The 16,396-nt window shown below is 38.1% G+C and overlaps 1 protein-coding gene across 1 annotated transcript in view; it reads left to right on the top strand.

Moving 5' to 3' along the window:
- Window positions 1–577: 577 nt before the first annotated feature.
- GMCL1 (germ cell-less 1, spermatogenesis associated) overlaps window positions 578–16,396 on the top strand; it is a 40,687-nt gene continuing 24,868 nt past the window's right edge. The window contains exons 1-7 of the mRNA XM_039239553.1: window positions 578–1,049; window positions 6,708–6,831; window positions 8,661–8,757; window positions 10,087–10,184; window positions 12,809–12,921; window positions 13,566–13,631; window positions 15,442–15,526. Of these exons, the coding sequence (XP_039095484.1) occupies window positions 790–1,049; window positions 6,708–6,831; window positions 8,661–8,757; window positions 10,087–10,184; window positions 12,809–12,921; window positions 13,566–13,631; window positions 15,442–15,526 (843 nt within the window). The 5' untranslated portion in view covers window positions 578–789. The remainder of the gene's footprint in view (window positions 1,050–6,707; window positions 6,832–8,660; window positions 8,758–10,086; window positions 10,185–12,808; window positions 12,922–13,565; window positions 13,632–15,441; window positions 15,527–16,396) is intronic.

The following is a 16,396-nucleotide window of genomic DNA, read 5'->3' as shown; positions in this document are numbered from 1 at the left end:
GCCAGTACTGATGCAGACACTACTCAGATGTTTCACTTGCGGCTAGGAGGGAAGTTAAAGAATGCAGGGAACCTTTGCCATAACCCGCCTAGGGCAGTAGAAACCTGATATTTAAGAAACCCAAAGGCCTAACAGAACTCCACATAGTAGGTCCTCCTTCCCGAGGAAGCCTTGCCAAATATCCGCAAGGCGTGATTCCAGCTAGTGGTGAACTCCTCTAGGAAGAGCCCAAACAGCACTATCATTTTTGCCCCTTGCCTAGCACGGAGCCTACTAAGTATCTGGAACTCCAGGAACTTTTGACGAAAGAATCAATGAGCTGGAACTCCCGGTCGGGCTAATACAAAGGAGTGTGTGAAGGAACTGTAAAATCCAGATTGGCCCCAAATCTCAAGGCAGCGTGAGATCCAAGCGGAGAGCCGACCGAGCTCGCCTAGGCGCCCACAAGCCCCTTTACCTTTCAGTGCAAGCTCCACCCACCACGCACACGCGCCTTCCCCCGCCCCTTCCGGAGGCTCGCCCCGCGCACGCGCCCTCCTGTCCGCGCTTTGCTGCGTCTGCGAGGGGGCGAGGTTCTGCGGTCCCGGCGCGCCGCGCGGCTGGACGCGGCGGGCGGGGCGAAGGATGGAGGCGGTAGCGTACGCTGCAACGGTTGGGGCTGCGCGTGAGAAGGTGGCCGTATAGGCACCCGGGCTGGGTGGAGGCCGGCGGCGGCCGGGCCATGGCGGGAGACTGCCTCCGCTAGGCTCCCTGAGGTGCGCTCCCTGAAGTCCGGGGGAGCTGTGGTCCATGGGCTCCCTGAGCAGCCGAGTGCTGCGCCACCCGGGGCGAGCCCGAGCCCAGCAGAAGCCGGGTCCTGGGGCTGGGGGCTCGACCCGCAGGCCAGAGGCTGGCGGCGACGCTGCGGGCCATGGCTTCTGTTACTGCCCGGGCAGCCGCAAGCGCAAGAGGAGCAGTGGGGCCTTCTGCTACTGTCACCCCGACTCCGAGACAGACGAGGAGGAGGAGGAGGGGGACGAGCAGCAGCGACTCCTCAACACCCCGCGCAGGTACGTGGAGGGACGCGCCAGCACCTGTTGGGCAGCTCCAGGGCCCCGCCTGGGGACAAGCCCGGCGCCGGGTGCGCTTGGGGGTGCGGCTCTCCCCAGCCGGTGAGGAGCGGACGTGCCCTTGACCGGGAAACGCTGTAGCCAGCCTGATGCGGGGCGGATGGGGAGCGCCTCGGGAGACGCCTGGTGTTCTGGATTATAAACCACAGACGCTGCCTGAGTGGCGTTACAGCCCCAAGATGAGACTGGCAAACGCCAAGCCGGAGCTCGCGCCTCATTAAACCTTTGGCTCCAACGGCTGGCTGGCCTTCCGTAATACACCTTTGTCCTCCTCTCTGAGTGGGTGGCAGGAGAAGTTGTTTTGCATCCGGTTACCTTAAGGGGCACGTCCACCAGTGTAAAGGGAAGTGATTACACACAGGAGAGTTCTCTTTAACTGTAAAGGTGAAATTTATCAATAGTGTACATCTGTTCCTTATTAAGAGCAAAGTCCAAGCCTCTAGTACTTAAACCTTGACCGTGGATTTGTGTAAGGCACGTGCTGCAGCTTGCTTAACCTTTTTTTTCAAAGAGGCGAGAAACAGGATGTTTACTTGTGAATTAGAAAAATTAGAACGTATTCATGCGTAGAATACGTTTCCACATAAAGCAATCTAATTGCTTTTTTTTTTTTAAAGATCATCAGTAGGATAACATAAATGCAGTGTTTTAAATGAAACCTAAAAAAATTCAAACACTTTGCTACACAAGTGTAACATATTTATTGTGAAATAAAAGCAACATGGATAGCCTCTGTTAATAGATTATCTAAAAATCTTCCATATAGTTTTGTGTATGAATGATTGTATTTATTTACAGAAATGAACACCACCCACCCCGACCCTGTCAAATTGTTCAGTTACTTTCTTGGAGAGTCATTATAGTATAAAGAGCTCAGATTCTGAGTTCTAGTTTGGATTCTGTGCTTAACAGCCTTTTTTCCTCATAAGTAAAATGGAGATATTAATATTTGCCCTTTTTTTAACTTTATTTATTTATAGAGAGTGAGCAAGTGGGGATGGAGGGGCAACAGAGAGAGGGAGAGAGAGGGAGAGAGAGAGAATCCCAAGCAGGCTCAGTGCTGTCAGAACAGAGCCCCAGGTACGGCTCCAGCTCATGAACCATGAGATCATGACCTGAGCCCAAACCAACAGTTGGACACTTAACCAACTGAGCCATCCAGGCACCCCAATACTTACTTTTTAGGGTTTCACAAATATTAGAGTCATATAATGCACAGTGCCTGGTATTGAAGCACTCCATAAATATTATGTCTTCTAGATAAATCGACCCCCTTTATCATTACAAAATATCTCTCTTTATCCCTGGTAATATTTCTACTACTATCTTTTGGTGAGTGTTTAAAATGTATATCTTTTCCATGTTTTCTTTTTTTACGTGTATCTTTATGTTTAAAATAGGTATCTTGTAGAAAGTATATAGTTGGGTCTAGCTTTTTTTTTAATCCATTAGGATAATCTCTGTCTTTTAATTAGTATTTAGACCACTTATGTTTAATGTTATCGAAATATATATGTCAGAATCTGTTCAAAAGAGAAACCATGTAGTAATTTGAAAAAGGAAAATTTAATATAACCATTATTAATAAGTAAAGAGGAATTAACTACTGAAGGTAAACTGTATAGAAGTAGAAGCTATAGGGAGCAATTAGCACTTCTCAGACTGAAAACATCTAAGGAAGGAACACATTTTGAATACAGCCATCTTTCCTAGACTAAGATTCAAATAGTGGCAGAGGTATGGCTGTAGCCCACTAGATGGTAGAGAAGCTGAGATTTGGTAGGCTCATGCTGGCAAGCAGGCAATTGCCCATTGGGATGCCAGCAAATTTCCTTGGAGCCTGTCTGGCCCACGAAGCTGAAAATATTTGCTGCCCAGACCTTTAGAGAAAAAGTTTGCCAATCCATGAACTACATGAGTGGACTAGAATGGAAGGTCTTTAAAGCAAACCTTTATTAGAAGATACATGCAGAATTTAGGGGCGCTTGGATGTCTTAGATGGTTGAGCATCCAACTCTTGATTTCAGCTCAGGTCATGATTTCATGCTTTGTGGGTTAGAGCTTCAAGTTGGGCTCTGAGCTGAAAGTGTGGAGCCTGCTTGGGATTCTCTCTGACCCTTGTGTGCACACGGTCACCATGGTCTGTGTCTCTGTCTCTCTCTCTCTCAAAATAAACTTAAAAAATTAATTAATTACAAATAAAAGAAAGTACATCCAGAATTTAGTATGTTTTATATCAGCAGAAGAGGCCTGGCTATTCAGCCCAGCGTGGATGAAGGCTGTAAAAAAATACTAAGACTTAGAAATTTGTGTGTTGGCACTAATTATGCTCCCTGTGGTTGTCTGATGCACTCTCCCACCTTAACCAGCTACTCCATGAAAAGCTTTGGCTACCAACCCCACCTTTCATTTCAGTCATACCTTTATGACAATTGCATGTTTTACTTTTACATTAATATGGCTATTGAAACTCAGCTGCTCTGGAACCAGATCTTGGTTGTTTGCTATGCCTAGACGGTAAAATTTGAAACCTAGTAATCAGTGTTTGTTAACAATGTATTTATTGTTCACTACAAAGTCAAGTAGTATGTTACGATTATAAATCATACTTCCTAGATCCAGTGTCACAACCCTTTGTTTTTCTATTGGAGAAGTTTTTTAACCTTGTAGTACATGGAATCTTTTTTCTACATTCCATCAAGTTCTCAAAGTCAGGCCCTGTTTTCATTTGTATCTTTGTGACAGCTGTTTTCTTTTTTGTATTGTTTTTTTTTTTTTAATTTTCCTAGACTTTCTGACTGCCCACCACCACCCTTGACAAAAGAATAACATCCCTTCAGTATATATTCAGGTTTTCCTATCTTTCTGGACACACTTGCAGGGTGTCCTCCCTAAGCCCGAGACCCCCCTCCTGGGTCCCTTCATCCTCCTGTTCCATTCTGCATCCACTGCTTCCTGGGTCTGTGCTTATCCTGGAACTTACTTTCATCCCATCTCTAGGATTGGACCTACTGTTTTCTGTAGCTTGTATCTTTTTTTTCCTCACCCATTTTAAAAAACTGGATCCTCGTGTATTTTCCTCAGAAAGGGTGCAGAAGGAGGAAATTTGTGCTTATCTAAATGTAAATTTATTCATCCTTTGAGTATGGAAATCTAATCTAAAATAACTTCATATCCCTTATGATACTACTTCATTGTTTTCTAGCCTACAGAGTTGGTGAGGAACTATGATGCTGGTCTAATTCTCTTTTCCCTATAGGTGACCTTTTTTTTCCTCTGGAAATTTTGGAATTTTTTCATCAGTTTTGGAATTTAACTAGAATGTGCTCAAGTGTGGCTTTTTTAATGGCCTCAGTACTTGGTTGATTCTTACAGTCTGGAGACTAGTTTGGAAAAATTTCCTTCCATAATATCCTTTTTCCTGTTATTGTTGTTTTCTCTTTCTTGGACTCCTCTTAACCAGATTTTGGATTTCTTGTACCTCTTCTTTTTTTCATTTCTAGGTCATTTTTGCGTTATGTTCTAGGAAATTTCCTTAACTTTCTCAGTAGCCTCTCTTTTGGCTTATTAATTTTAGCAACCATGTTTTTAATCTCAAAGAGCTCTTTTCTTTCTTTCCTTTATCATAGTATCCTGTTGTTTTATATATGTAATAATTTCAGAGATCTATATCTGAATGTGCTAATTTTAGGGTGTTTTAAGTTCTCTTTTCCCTGAATTAATGTATTTCCTTGGGGCTAGTTTGTCTTTTTAATAGTCTTGAAGACTCCAAATTCTCCTCATGTTGGGTGATCCTTGGTTGTCTGCTTATATTTAAGAATGAGTAACGTGTGTGTGTGTGTGTGTGTGTTAATTGAGGAAATAGATTTATTTTTACTAAGCCTTTCCTTTAAGTAGAAAGACTGATGATTACTAAATTGGATATGGGTGGGGCATGCTTCATTTTAGAGCAGAAATTCCCAAACTCTTTTTCACAGCACCCTTAGAGTCTCGGTAATTTTTTGTTTCATGGTACCTCTGGTCCTAAAGAAATATTTCGTAGTTAGGTCCAAACTGGTACTTAATAGTAGTAGGTAACATGGTATCTCAAAGATGTTGCTGTGTTTCTTTCAAATATAAAATATTCCACATGCCTCCCTGAGTTTGGTGTGGTGCTCCAGGTGCTTTGACACAGAGTTTGGGGACCATGATGCAGGGTGAATGGGTTAAGAGCTAACAGGGAACAGATTCCCCAAATGTCAGAATGAAGATTGCTTTGTCTGGGGTGCCACCACCTATACTAAAGTCTTAGCTTTTCCTGATAGATTTTCCTCTTTCTCCTTTATAGAAGAGCCTTGGAATCTTTATGCCTGAGTTATCTGTACTCTGGTTATCTATAGTCTGTGTTCATACATTGTGGAGGAGACCATTAAAGGAACACGTTTCCCCACTTTCTGCCTTACTTCTGCCTTTAATTTCCCTGGAGATCTTGTCTCCCAACCCACACACACTTCTGAAGGGCAGACAGACTTCAGCCTTCATCCTAGACCTTCAGGATATATTCTGGTCTCTTCCTTTTTTGCTATTGTGGGCTTATTCCTTTTAATCTTTGAATGCAATTTGGGGATGGTGCTATCAGGAACTAGACACTATATTGTCTCATTTCTCACAGTAACCCAGTAAAGTGCTTACTATTAATATTCTCTTTGCACATGGGGTACCTGAGCTGTGGTGGGGCTGAGACTCAAACCCAAGTCTCTACTACCAAAACGTGTGCTGTTTTTACTCCCTGTTGGGAAGACATGTCAAACACATTGGTTCAAGATATCGTCTGAAACAGTTACTTCATTTTTAAAAAGACTAAAAAATTTTAACTACGAGGAAGGCTTGTCAGGATTGGCCAGAAATATAAAAAGGTATTTATCAGCCTCTGCCTAGGGCTTTCATTAGATCATCTTGAGCAATGATTATCAAATTTAAATATACATACATATATATAATTTATCTTTTAAATGAAATTTTATGCAGAAATCCTCAAGATGTGATGCTGCTCTGGTTGAAGTTAGTGAGGATGTCCACAGTTCACTCCTCAGCTCTCCCTGGTGGCTCCTAAGACACTTCTCCGTTGAGCATAGTTTTGAAAGCCTTTGATCTAAAGCTGCAAACCATTTGTCCACGGGGGGGGGGGGGGGGGGGGGGGTTTCTAATGAGTTTAGGAATAGTTTGGTACCAAAATAAGATTAAATTAGTTCCAAAATTACTTGGATAGGTAGAATTTTTATTCTTGTTCTCCATTTTATAGTTGCATAGTAGTAGCACTGAAGTTGTACTGAGATCCTTCATAGTACTGTTTTCTAATTGAGGAAATAAGCCAAAATCACGTGCTGACCTATTCAGCAATCACAAATTGCCAAAGGGTGTACAGTGAAAGGTCACCTGCACGTGCTATCCCATCTAGCCGCTACTAACCCTCTTGGAATAGACTACCCTAGAGATTACTACCATTGTTAGTTTCTTATGTACTTAGTGCAGATTTGACTATATACTTCTATCCTTTTATGCAAAATCAGTAAACCACTCGGTTTTACACATATGTAACATTTACATTTCTTTTAACAGGAAAAAATTAAAGAGTACATCCAAATACATTTATCAAACATTATTTTTGAATGGTGAAAATAGTGACATTAAGATTTGTGCTCTGGGAGAAGAGTGGAACTTACACAAAATATATTTATGTCAAGTAAGTATTTTATTTTTCTACTTGAGTAATGAAGGTAGTCACTTTAAAATAGCTCAAACTCTTCCAAGTCCTATTCTTTCTCATTGTATTTTCACAGTAATCTTTTTGCATGGACAGTAGTCGTTTAAATCCTATCATCTCATACAAAGTCTTGTTTAATCAGAAATATGGCGCACTCTGTTAGTGAAAACTTTGTTTGGTCTAGAAAGCAGATTTTGAATTTTCATTGTCATACCAGCCTAGCAAATACCTTTTCGTCATTACTTCAGTCAGGTTCTTATTTCAGTGTCTTCTGCTGACAAGAGGGAAAAAGGGGGGGAAATGTTTAAAGTTAAGATTGCTGAATTTATTTATTTTCTATATAATTATTTAAATTGAATAAATTTACCTGAAATGTTACCTTGTAGTTATGGTTGAATGTGAATGGAAAGTTCTTGACCCTCTTCTTTCCTAATGGAAAATGCAGTTAACTTAAAGACAAGACCCAACAAATATAGACCAACTCATTTAGCAAAGCTAAAACACAACCTATTTGGTTTGTGTGCTGAAAATATTACTATCTGCCATCCCATTTTAAAGATTCAAAACTCTCAAAGGAAAGAAAATGTTGCTCTAATGACTCAAATATTTTACTCATTTATTCTTTCATCAAATCTATCTATTCTTTCTTCAAATCATTCTAGGCATTGGGAATAGAATAGGGAACAATTCAGTTTTTATCCTGTGGAGGTTCTATTTTCTCTTTTCCTCAACATTTGACAATAATTACTGGAAAGACAGTATAGTATAAGATTTTCCAGTAGAAATATTTTAAAGGAACTTCTTCTATAACATTTTAATCATAATGTTTTTTTAATTTTTTGAACAAGTTTACTTTGGCTAGAGGTATATAGCCTAGGGAATATATCAGAATATTGCTCTCAACTTGAGGATAGGGTCCATATTTCTTTTTAGTCTCAGAGAACAGTTATGTGAATTTAAGGATGAGAATGCCTCTGTGGCGGCTTTCACTCTTGAGGGAAACTGTATTGATTATAGTGCAAGCTACGTGCTAGAGTATAATAAGCCCCCTAAGGACAGAAACAATGTCTGTTTTGTTAACTGCTATATTCACAGTGCCTTATACATACTAAGTATTCAGTAAAGTTGTTAATATTTGATCTATTCCAAAGTAATTCTAATTATGGCAGGTGTTATCTAGAAGTAACTAAAGACTTCATCTATTCTGGTACCTTTGTAAGAATTCAGCTTCATTCTAGAATTTTCTGATTAGGTGAAACTAGACTTTAGATTTACCTCATATCTGGGGATCATCCCACTAATGCCAGCTTGGGACTGGTTTGGACCCTGTACAGCCCCTAATACAGTAAAGATTCAACAGTATGAAAGTTCTTAGTCTTCTTTCTTCCTCAGTACATGATTGTGTGTTCACATTGTGTGTTGTCATGTACTTATGAGAGACTTAAATATATATTTTCTAAACTTGAAGTTAGAATGTCATTGAGAAAGAAAACATACCTGTAATAGACGCATAATAGTTTTAACTAAGTAAAAAAGCTAATGGGAAGCTTAAGTAGTAATAGAGGAATTCAGATGGTATTATGAGAATTTGGTTTAGTTTTCATTAAACTAATACTAAAATGAAAGTATTTTGACATAAAGTGTCCTTATCTTAATTGCATTTTTGCTGTAGACATATTTAGCAATTCTTTTTCTCTCAAGATAATGTGGATTCGTTTTGATAGAATAGTTGCTTGGAATTAGAAATGGGAAAATAATTTGGAAGATCAGGAAGTACTAGATAATCATTTTGGTTTTTTTCTTTTAAGTCTGGCTACTTTTCTAGTATGTTCAGTGGTTCTTGGAAAGAATCCAGCATGAATATTATTGAATTGGAGATTCCTGACCAGAATATTGATATAGAAGGTAATCACCACTATAATTACTATTATGCAAAAATTGTAACATACCTTTTTATTCTTTTGGTAGAAAATAAATATTTTCTTCTAACATTGTAGGCTAGATAAAAGCTTCATTTAACACTCTAGGGTGACACCTTTGTATTGATTTGCTCCCTAGTTTTATCAGTTCTGTTCTTTTTTTCTTTTAATGTTTATTTTTGAGAGAGAGAATGTGAGCAGGGGAGGGGCAGAGAGAGAAAGAGACACAGAATCTGAAGCAGGCTGCAGGCTCTGAGCTGTCAGCACAGAGCTCAGTGTGGAGCTGAAATCTACAAACCATGAGATCATGACCTGAGCCCAAGTCGGGACAACTGACTGAGCCACCCAGGCATGCCTTATCAATTCTGTTCTACCTATCCCTAATCCACTTAGTAATATGGGCCTTATCAGTCTGTTTACTTATTGTTGTAAATATATTTCTGCCTGGGATATGGATGATGTAGGGTGAAGGAAAGGTGTGACTTTTTTAAAATCACATAGAAAAGCTGATTAAAAAAAAAAAGAAAAGAAAGGAAAGCTGGTAGATCGTGTTTGTTTTTTTTAATTCCCCATATATGAAGACTTTCTCTGGGAACAATAGGGTATTAATCATGTAATCAATGTTGTGTTAGAGCTCTGAGTTTTTAGATGAGGAAGCTGAGGCTTCAAAGGTTTAAGGGGCTTATATTAGGTCTCAGAACAATTTAGTGAGCATCAGTCGGCGTATAGTTCTAATTTCTGTTCTAGTGTTCATTTTCTGTTCTCCGTTTTGATAGCCCAAGTGGAAATAGCCAGTACTCACCACATAGGCAAAGAGAAAAGTTAATAATATTTATAAACACACACAAGTGCGGCACTGGAGAGAAGGAAGGGCAGGCTTAGCCCACTGTGGTGGCTGGGTGAACATGTGGCATGGCTAGGAGCCAGGAGCTATGCCCCATTCCCCATCAGTGAAGCACTGGAAGCACCAGGGCTAAGATTATCATGGGGCCTGTGTACTTAATGATGAGTCTACTCAGAGGTATCTTTATAAAACTTTTTCCAAGAGTGTCTTAATTCTGACCACCGACTAATGTCAAAATCAGATGTAGAAGAATCCAGCTCTTTTACATAAAATAAATGAAAATTTATAACATTGTTATTAAACTAGCACCATTAATCAGTAACCATTACTGGCATTTTAATTAGCATATTTCTCCTATGTAGATCCTAAATTCAGACATATGCCTTAGTGTGTGAAGATGGTCATTGTTATTTTTGTAATAATTTATAGATATCATTGTATCTAATTCCACACGTGTACTTTTGCTTTCAGCACTTCAGGTTGCATTTGGGTCACTGTATCGAGATGATGTCTTAATTAAGCCCAGTCGAGTTATTGCCATTTTAGCAGCAGCTTGTATGTTGCAGTTGGTGAGTATGCACCTTATTCAAAGATAGGATCACAGTTGGACCTTTGTTCCAAAGTATCTATTCCAAAAACAAAAAAATCTAGCTTTTTATAATTTTTAAAATAAAAATTAAATATATAAATGTCATTTGTGATAAGTCATTTAAAAAGTTTAACCAAAAAAATACTAATAATAAAATAAAATGCTTAACTAAAAGCAATTTATTATAGCTGAGGGGATCATCATGTCTGTGTAGGATGAATGCAACCTATTTGGGTGTAGATACTGCAGAATTACTATAAATGTTAGAATTTACCTGTCTAGGTCTATTACAGATGTCTATTCATTAATGATTTATCTTGACTGTTATTAAGCAGATTGCTTTGATTACTAATTCATTTAGTTCATGAGTTTGAAAAACATTGAGTGCTTACTTTGTCAACTTTTTCTTAATTATGAAATAGTTGTGGTAAACCACATAAATATGTAAAATCCATTGGCAGAATGAGAGATTTGTTCATTCAACAGAAGCATCTTGAGCAAGATGTCAGACTAGGCATAGAGATCCAAAAGTAAACTTAGATATAGTCCCCGTCTTCAAGAGACTTATAATTTAATGTGTGTGTGGAATGGGTGAAGGGAGTATTGATACATAGGCCCAGAGATCAAGTAAGAACTGTCCAGTATCATGGGTATGATAATAAATATTCCATAGAATTTAGCAGATGAACAAAGGAGGGAGTGGTCAGTTCAACATGGTGGTGCAAAGAAGGAAGTTGAGTCTTGAAAACTGAAAATGTATTTATGTTGCAAAGAAAGAAGAGGGAAGGAGATGTGTGACAGTGGAGGCCTAGAGAGTCTGAGAGGAACATGGCGCTAGCACAGAAAAGAAGGGCTAAAGAGAAGGAGGCAGAGGCCAGAACATGAAGACCCCTCTCTACCTTTTTTTTTTTTTAATATTTTTATTTATTTCTAGGAGAGAGAGAGAGACAGCGTGAGCAGGGGAGGGTCAGAGAGAGAGAGGGAGACACAGACTCTGAAACAGGCTCCAGGCTCTGAGCGGGCAGTCAGCACAGAGCCCGACGCGGGGCTCGAACCCACAAACCGCGAGATCATGACCTAAGCGAAAGTCAGACGCTTAACCGACTGAGCCACCCAGGCGCCCCCCCCCCCACCTTTTAAAGAAGTTTAGGGGCGCCTGGGTGGCTCAGTCGGTTAAACGTCTGGCTTCGGCTCAGGTCATGATCTCACGGTTTGTGGGTTCTAGCCCCGCTTCGGGCTCTGTGCTGACAGCCAGCTCAGAGCCTGGAGCCTGTTTCGGATTCTGTGTCTCCCTCTCTCTCTGACCCTCCCCTGCTCATGCTGTCTCTGTCTGTCTGTCTGTCTCTCTCTCTCTCTCTCTCTCTCTCTCAGAAATAAATAAAAAACATTTAAAAATTTTTTTAAAAAGAAGTTTAGATTTTATATGTAGGTTCTTTTGAAAGATTTTAATCAGAAGAAAGACAGTTATGTTTTAGAAAGAATACTTTGGAAATAATGTGAAGGATGTATTGAAGGAAAGATGAGTACATTAGAGACAAAAGCTTATTGCAGTAATCCCAAATCAGGGTCTGAAGTAGGGCAGTAGCAGTAAGCATGGAAAGGAGAAGCTGGATCACAGAAAGATAAGCAAGGATAATCCACTGGACTTGGTGACAGACAAGATGTTCAGAGGAAGGTAGAGGGGGCAGGGGATAGGTGGTCTCCAATGACTTCCAGGTAAGTGTAAAATCCTAATGGAGCCAGGGTTTTATTTTGATCTTTAAAAAGTTAATCAAGTTTCTTTATATGTGATATTTGTATGCTGATTTATTTGAAGTATTAGTTAATAGCCTGCTCAATATATTTAGCTGAGATCATTTGGTTTTTTAAATGTTGTGATCCTTTCAATACTTATCTCCAACAAGTACACTTTGTTTTCTAACTTAGTCCTTTTGGTTTTGTCCTAAATCCCATTTTCTGCAGTACCTTTATGACTTAACTAACTAACTTAATAACATACTTGCATGATGAACATCTTTCAGAAATTTAAGTAAAAAGCGACTTTATTGAATAAAGTTAGTTCATTTGAAATCTTACGTGTAAACATTTTAGATTAATATTTCAGTATAAGTTTAAAATAATGTGTTTTAGGTGCATCTCTTAGAAATTGATGAGTGTTTATACTTTAATAAACACTTTATGATGATTCATATGATGATATTTACTTGCCTAACTCCAGCACATGGTCAACTGAGTATGTCAAGAGGTCTTAATTTTAAAAGAACAGGCAATACAGACAGAATGCCGCTTAAATTTGCAAAGATCCCAGAGAATAGAAATAGAATAGCAATATTCATCTCTACTTTACTACCTTGCTGCTTTTACCCCCCGCCCTCTTCCATTTTTAATTCCAAGTATTTAGTTGAATACTTGCTGGGTTTTTTGTTTTTTGTTTTTTTTAGTATTTTTGCCAGACTTAAAAATTTAGGCTTGCTGCACTTAATGAATTTTCTTTCTTTTCTTTCTTTCTTCTTTTTTTTTACTTTTTAATATGTAAAAGCACATATTCAGAGCTAATTTTTCCCATGTGAAATGGGCCTTTCCAGTGCTTATTTATATTTACAGGATGGTTTAATACAGCAGTGTGGTGAGACAATGAAGGAAACAATTAATGTGAAAACTGTATGTGGCTATTACACATCAGCAGGGACCTATGGATTAGATTCTGTAAAGAAAAAGTGAGTTACCTTTTTAATTGTTCCTCCCATCCCACTTTTTGGAATTTGGCTGCTTTGGTTTCTTAAGAGAATGTATAGCTATAAGAAAGAAAGGAAAAATAAAGATAGAGGACTAGAAGTTTGTTCTAAAAAGTCCTTTTTTACATTTGGATGAATTAGTAAGTTCCTTGGAAGTGTTGTCTTTGTAAGTGACCATGGGTGGGTTACATATGTTTATATATGGCTTATAAAAACTATGGTCACTCTTTACAGGACATTTTCTATTACATTTTTTTAAGTAGTAGGCATCATAGACATTATATCAGTACAGCTACTGGCAATGTTCTTAACTCTTGAGAATTGCAGTACCTGTTTTCAAATTATAAAGAAGGTAATAGAAGTTTGTAAGCCCCTTCGTAAATGACTTAACACGAACTTAAAATGAGGTTTTCTTAATTAGAAATGTTTTTATTAATATAAAGGGAATATTTCCTTAATAACTGCTGACAAAAATAATACTAAATTTTCAGTTATTAAATTTAAAAATCTGAGCATGTTCTAGCAAGACTAATATTCTATTTTTATTTTAACTGTAAGTCCTACTAAATAAGTCATAAATGCGTATTTATGTATCGTGATAAATAATTCCATGTTTTTAATTTCAGGTGCCTTGAATGGCTTCTGAATAATTTGATGACTCATCAGAATGTCGAACTTTTTAAGGAACTCAGGTATTTTAATTTTAAGTAACTTTGTAATTAATTATTCTAAAATAATATTTGTTAAAGCATGCCTTTGTTTTATACAAAATATATTCCTTATGAAAAAGTCAACAATTTAATGAAAGGTATCTTTCATTAAAGATACCTTTCATTAAACTATATCTATGAACTAAAGAAATGCTTTACAAATTTCTTTGTCATAAGTAATGTATATTATGTCTAGTATTTGAACTAATTTTTATAGAAAAAATCATTGCTACTATAAAACCATAGGAAAAAAAATCTCAAGTATTAATTTGTTTTTGCTGGGCTCTTAGAGAATGTACAAGTTTTATTTTAAAAACTATCTTTACCATTCATTGCAAAAGTAAGTTTAAGGAAGTTGTTTCAAACTTTTTGCTAAGCCTGATGAAATTAAACTCATAATCAGGTTGGCCTTTTGAATTACCTTTGCTTGTCTATCCTTCCTTCTTTACTACCTCCCTTCCTCCCCCCGCTTCCTTCCTTCCTTCCTTCAACAAACACTTCCTGAATGTCCATTGTATATATATGTACTCTGTTAGGGGATGTGAAGGATGCAGAGATGATTGTGTCATGGCCTCTGCCCTTAAAGGGATCATTCCTGTGATGTCAGTTTTACTCATTTTTTTGCAGGAGTGGGTGGGGAAAAATATAAACATTTTTATGTTTAAATACATTATAGAATATAGAGAATTCAAGTTTCTTTGAAGCTTAAAGATGAGATATAAGAAGTAGTAGAAATGTTATGGCTAGACCATCTCCTGGATCCCTGGGTCGTCCATTCCCATCCTCTGCCCTTGAGAGGTCCTTTGGTAGAAAAGTTTGAGAAGCATTATTCTACACAGAAAAAAAAAAATTACCTAGCGATATCAAGGTATAAACAAAGTACCACATTATATTTGGTTTGGAAATCATTAGAAACGTTATAATTTTTTTCTCTTTTATAATTTCTCATTGACCTTTTTCAAAAAGAAGATAAGTTATAGTGATCATCTTAAAATCCTAGATGTTCTTCGGGCTTTTTATGGCTTGAAGGAAGGGGGAAGAAAACAAGTGGCAATGTCATTTCCACTTACTCTAAATTTAAACTAACACATACTTCTTGATTTAATAGTAATAAAAATATATTTTATGATTAAGCAGTTCTCTTAAGCCTCAATGTTAGTTATTTTGAAGATATCTATAGATGATTCACTGAAATTTTACAAGTGTCTTTTGTTTTGTTTTTAAACAATGAATGAATAGGAAAGGCAAAAGAGGAACACCACTGCTCTCTCAGAGCATACTAAAAGTTATCTTCTTGAGGGCCACCTGGGTGGCTCAGTAGATTAAGCATCTGACTCTTGATTTTGGCTCAGGCCATGATCTCACAGTTTGTAAGATCGAGCCCCACATGGGTTCTGCCCTGACAGTGGAACTCTTTGGGATTTTCTCTCCTCTCTCTGCCCCTCCCCTGCTTTCATGCTCACTCTCTGTCAAAATAAATAAACATTTATAAATAAATAAAAGATATCTTATTGAGACCTTGTTTTAACTTGATTACTTAGCACATCAGTGCTCTTTGTTCTCCTATCAGTTCAAAGAAAGACCTTTCATAGTACACTATCCGAATTATAAGTATCCTTGTGTTCAGATAGGTTATTTCTAAGATTCTTTGTCTTGAGCAAAAAGACTGAGGTAATGTAATTTTAAATTTCTAATTTTCTTTTCATAAGAAACACTTAAATCTTTTAATTCCACCAGGGTGTTTTAGCCGGTGCATGAGAGTAACTCACTACCTCTATTTTATTTTTTGTAGTATAAATGTCATGAAACAGCTCATTGGTTCATCTAACTTATTTGTGATGCAAGTGGAGATGGATGTTTATACAGCTCTTAAAAAGGTATTGGCATAATATGTATATAAGAGTATCACCTCAGCATTACTTATAATTGTGAAAAACTGGAAGTAGCTAGTGTCCATTGATAAAGGAATGGTGTAAATGTAAGAAAAGTAAAAGGAAACATGCCAAAATGTTAAAAAGTCTTTGTTTAGAAATTTGCTATCCTGAGTGATTTTAATTTCATCCTTTATATTTGTTAACCTTAAAAGTACAACAGCCATGGGGCGCCTGGGCGGCTCAGTCAGTTGAGCGTCTGACTTCAGCTCAGGTCATGATCTCACGGTTCATGGGTTCAAGTCCCGCGTCGGGCTCTGTGCTGACAGCTAGCTCAGAGCCTGGAGCCTGTTTCAGATTGTTTCCCTCTTTCTCTGACCCTCCCTTGCTCCGGCTATCTCTCTTTCAGAAATAAATAAAAACATTAAAAAAAAATTTTTTTAAGTACAACAGCCAGTTATTTTACCAGCAAAATGGATTTATTTGTGAATAGCAGAGGAATTGCAATTTGGGACATGTAAGGTATGGCAAACCATAAGCAAGTCCAGGCCTCAAAGGAGAGGAACATTATTGTATAGAGAATAGGAGGAAGTTGGGAGGGAATGAAAGTCAGTTGGAGGGAAGTGAGAGTTCCTTGTTGTCTGAGTTGTGGTATTTTCTTGGTGGCTGAGCTTACTGCTAGGCTGGGAGAAATTCTTCCTTTTGCTAGACTAGTAAAGTAGGTTTCTTCCAGTTGGAAATGCAAAATACCTCTCTTCCTATTGGGGCCTGCACTTGCTAACAAGTGGTGAGCCATGAGAGCTCCCATACTGTTTCCTTTATTTGGTTTCACATGCTTTTCTAGGAATCTGTTTCTGTTTTTTCCCAGATATTTTT

Source organism: Hyaena hyaena, unplaced genomic scaffold (genome assembly GCF_003009895.1).
Source record: "Hyaena hyaena isolate Hyena2069 unplaced genomic scaffold, ASM300989v1 scaffold_158, whole genome shotgun sequence".
NCBI lineage: Eukaryota > Metazoa > Chordata > Mammalia > Carnivora > Hyaenidae > Hyaena > Hyaena hyaena.
This window is presented reverse-complemented; position numbering and strand designations above follow the sequence as displayed.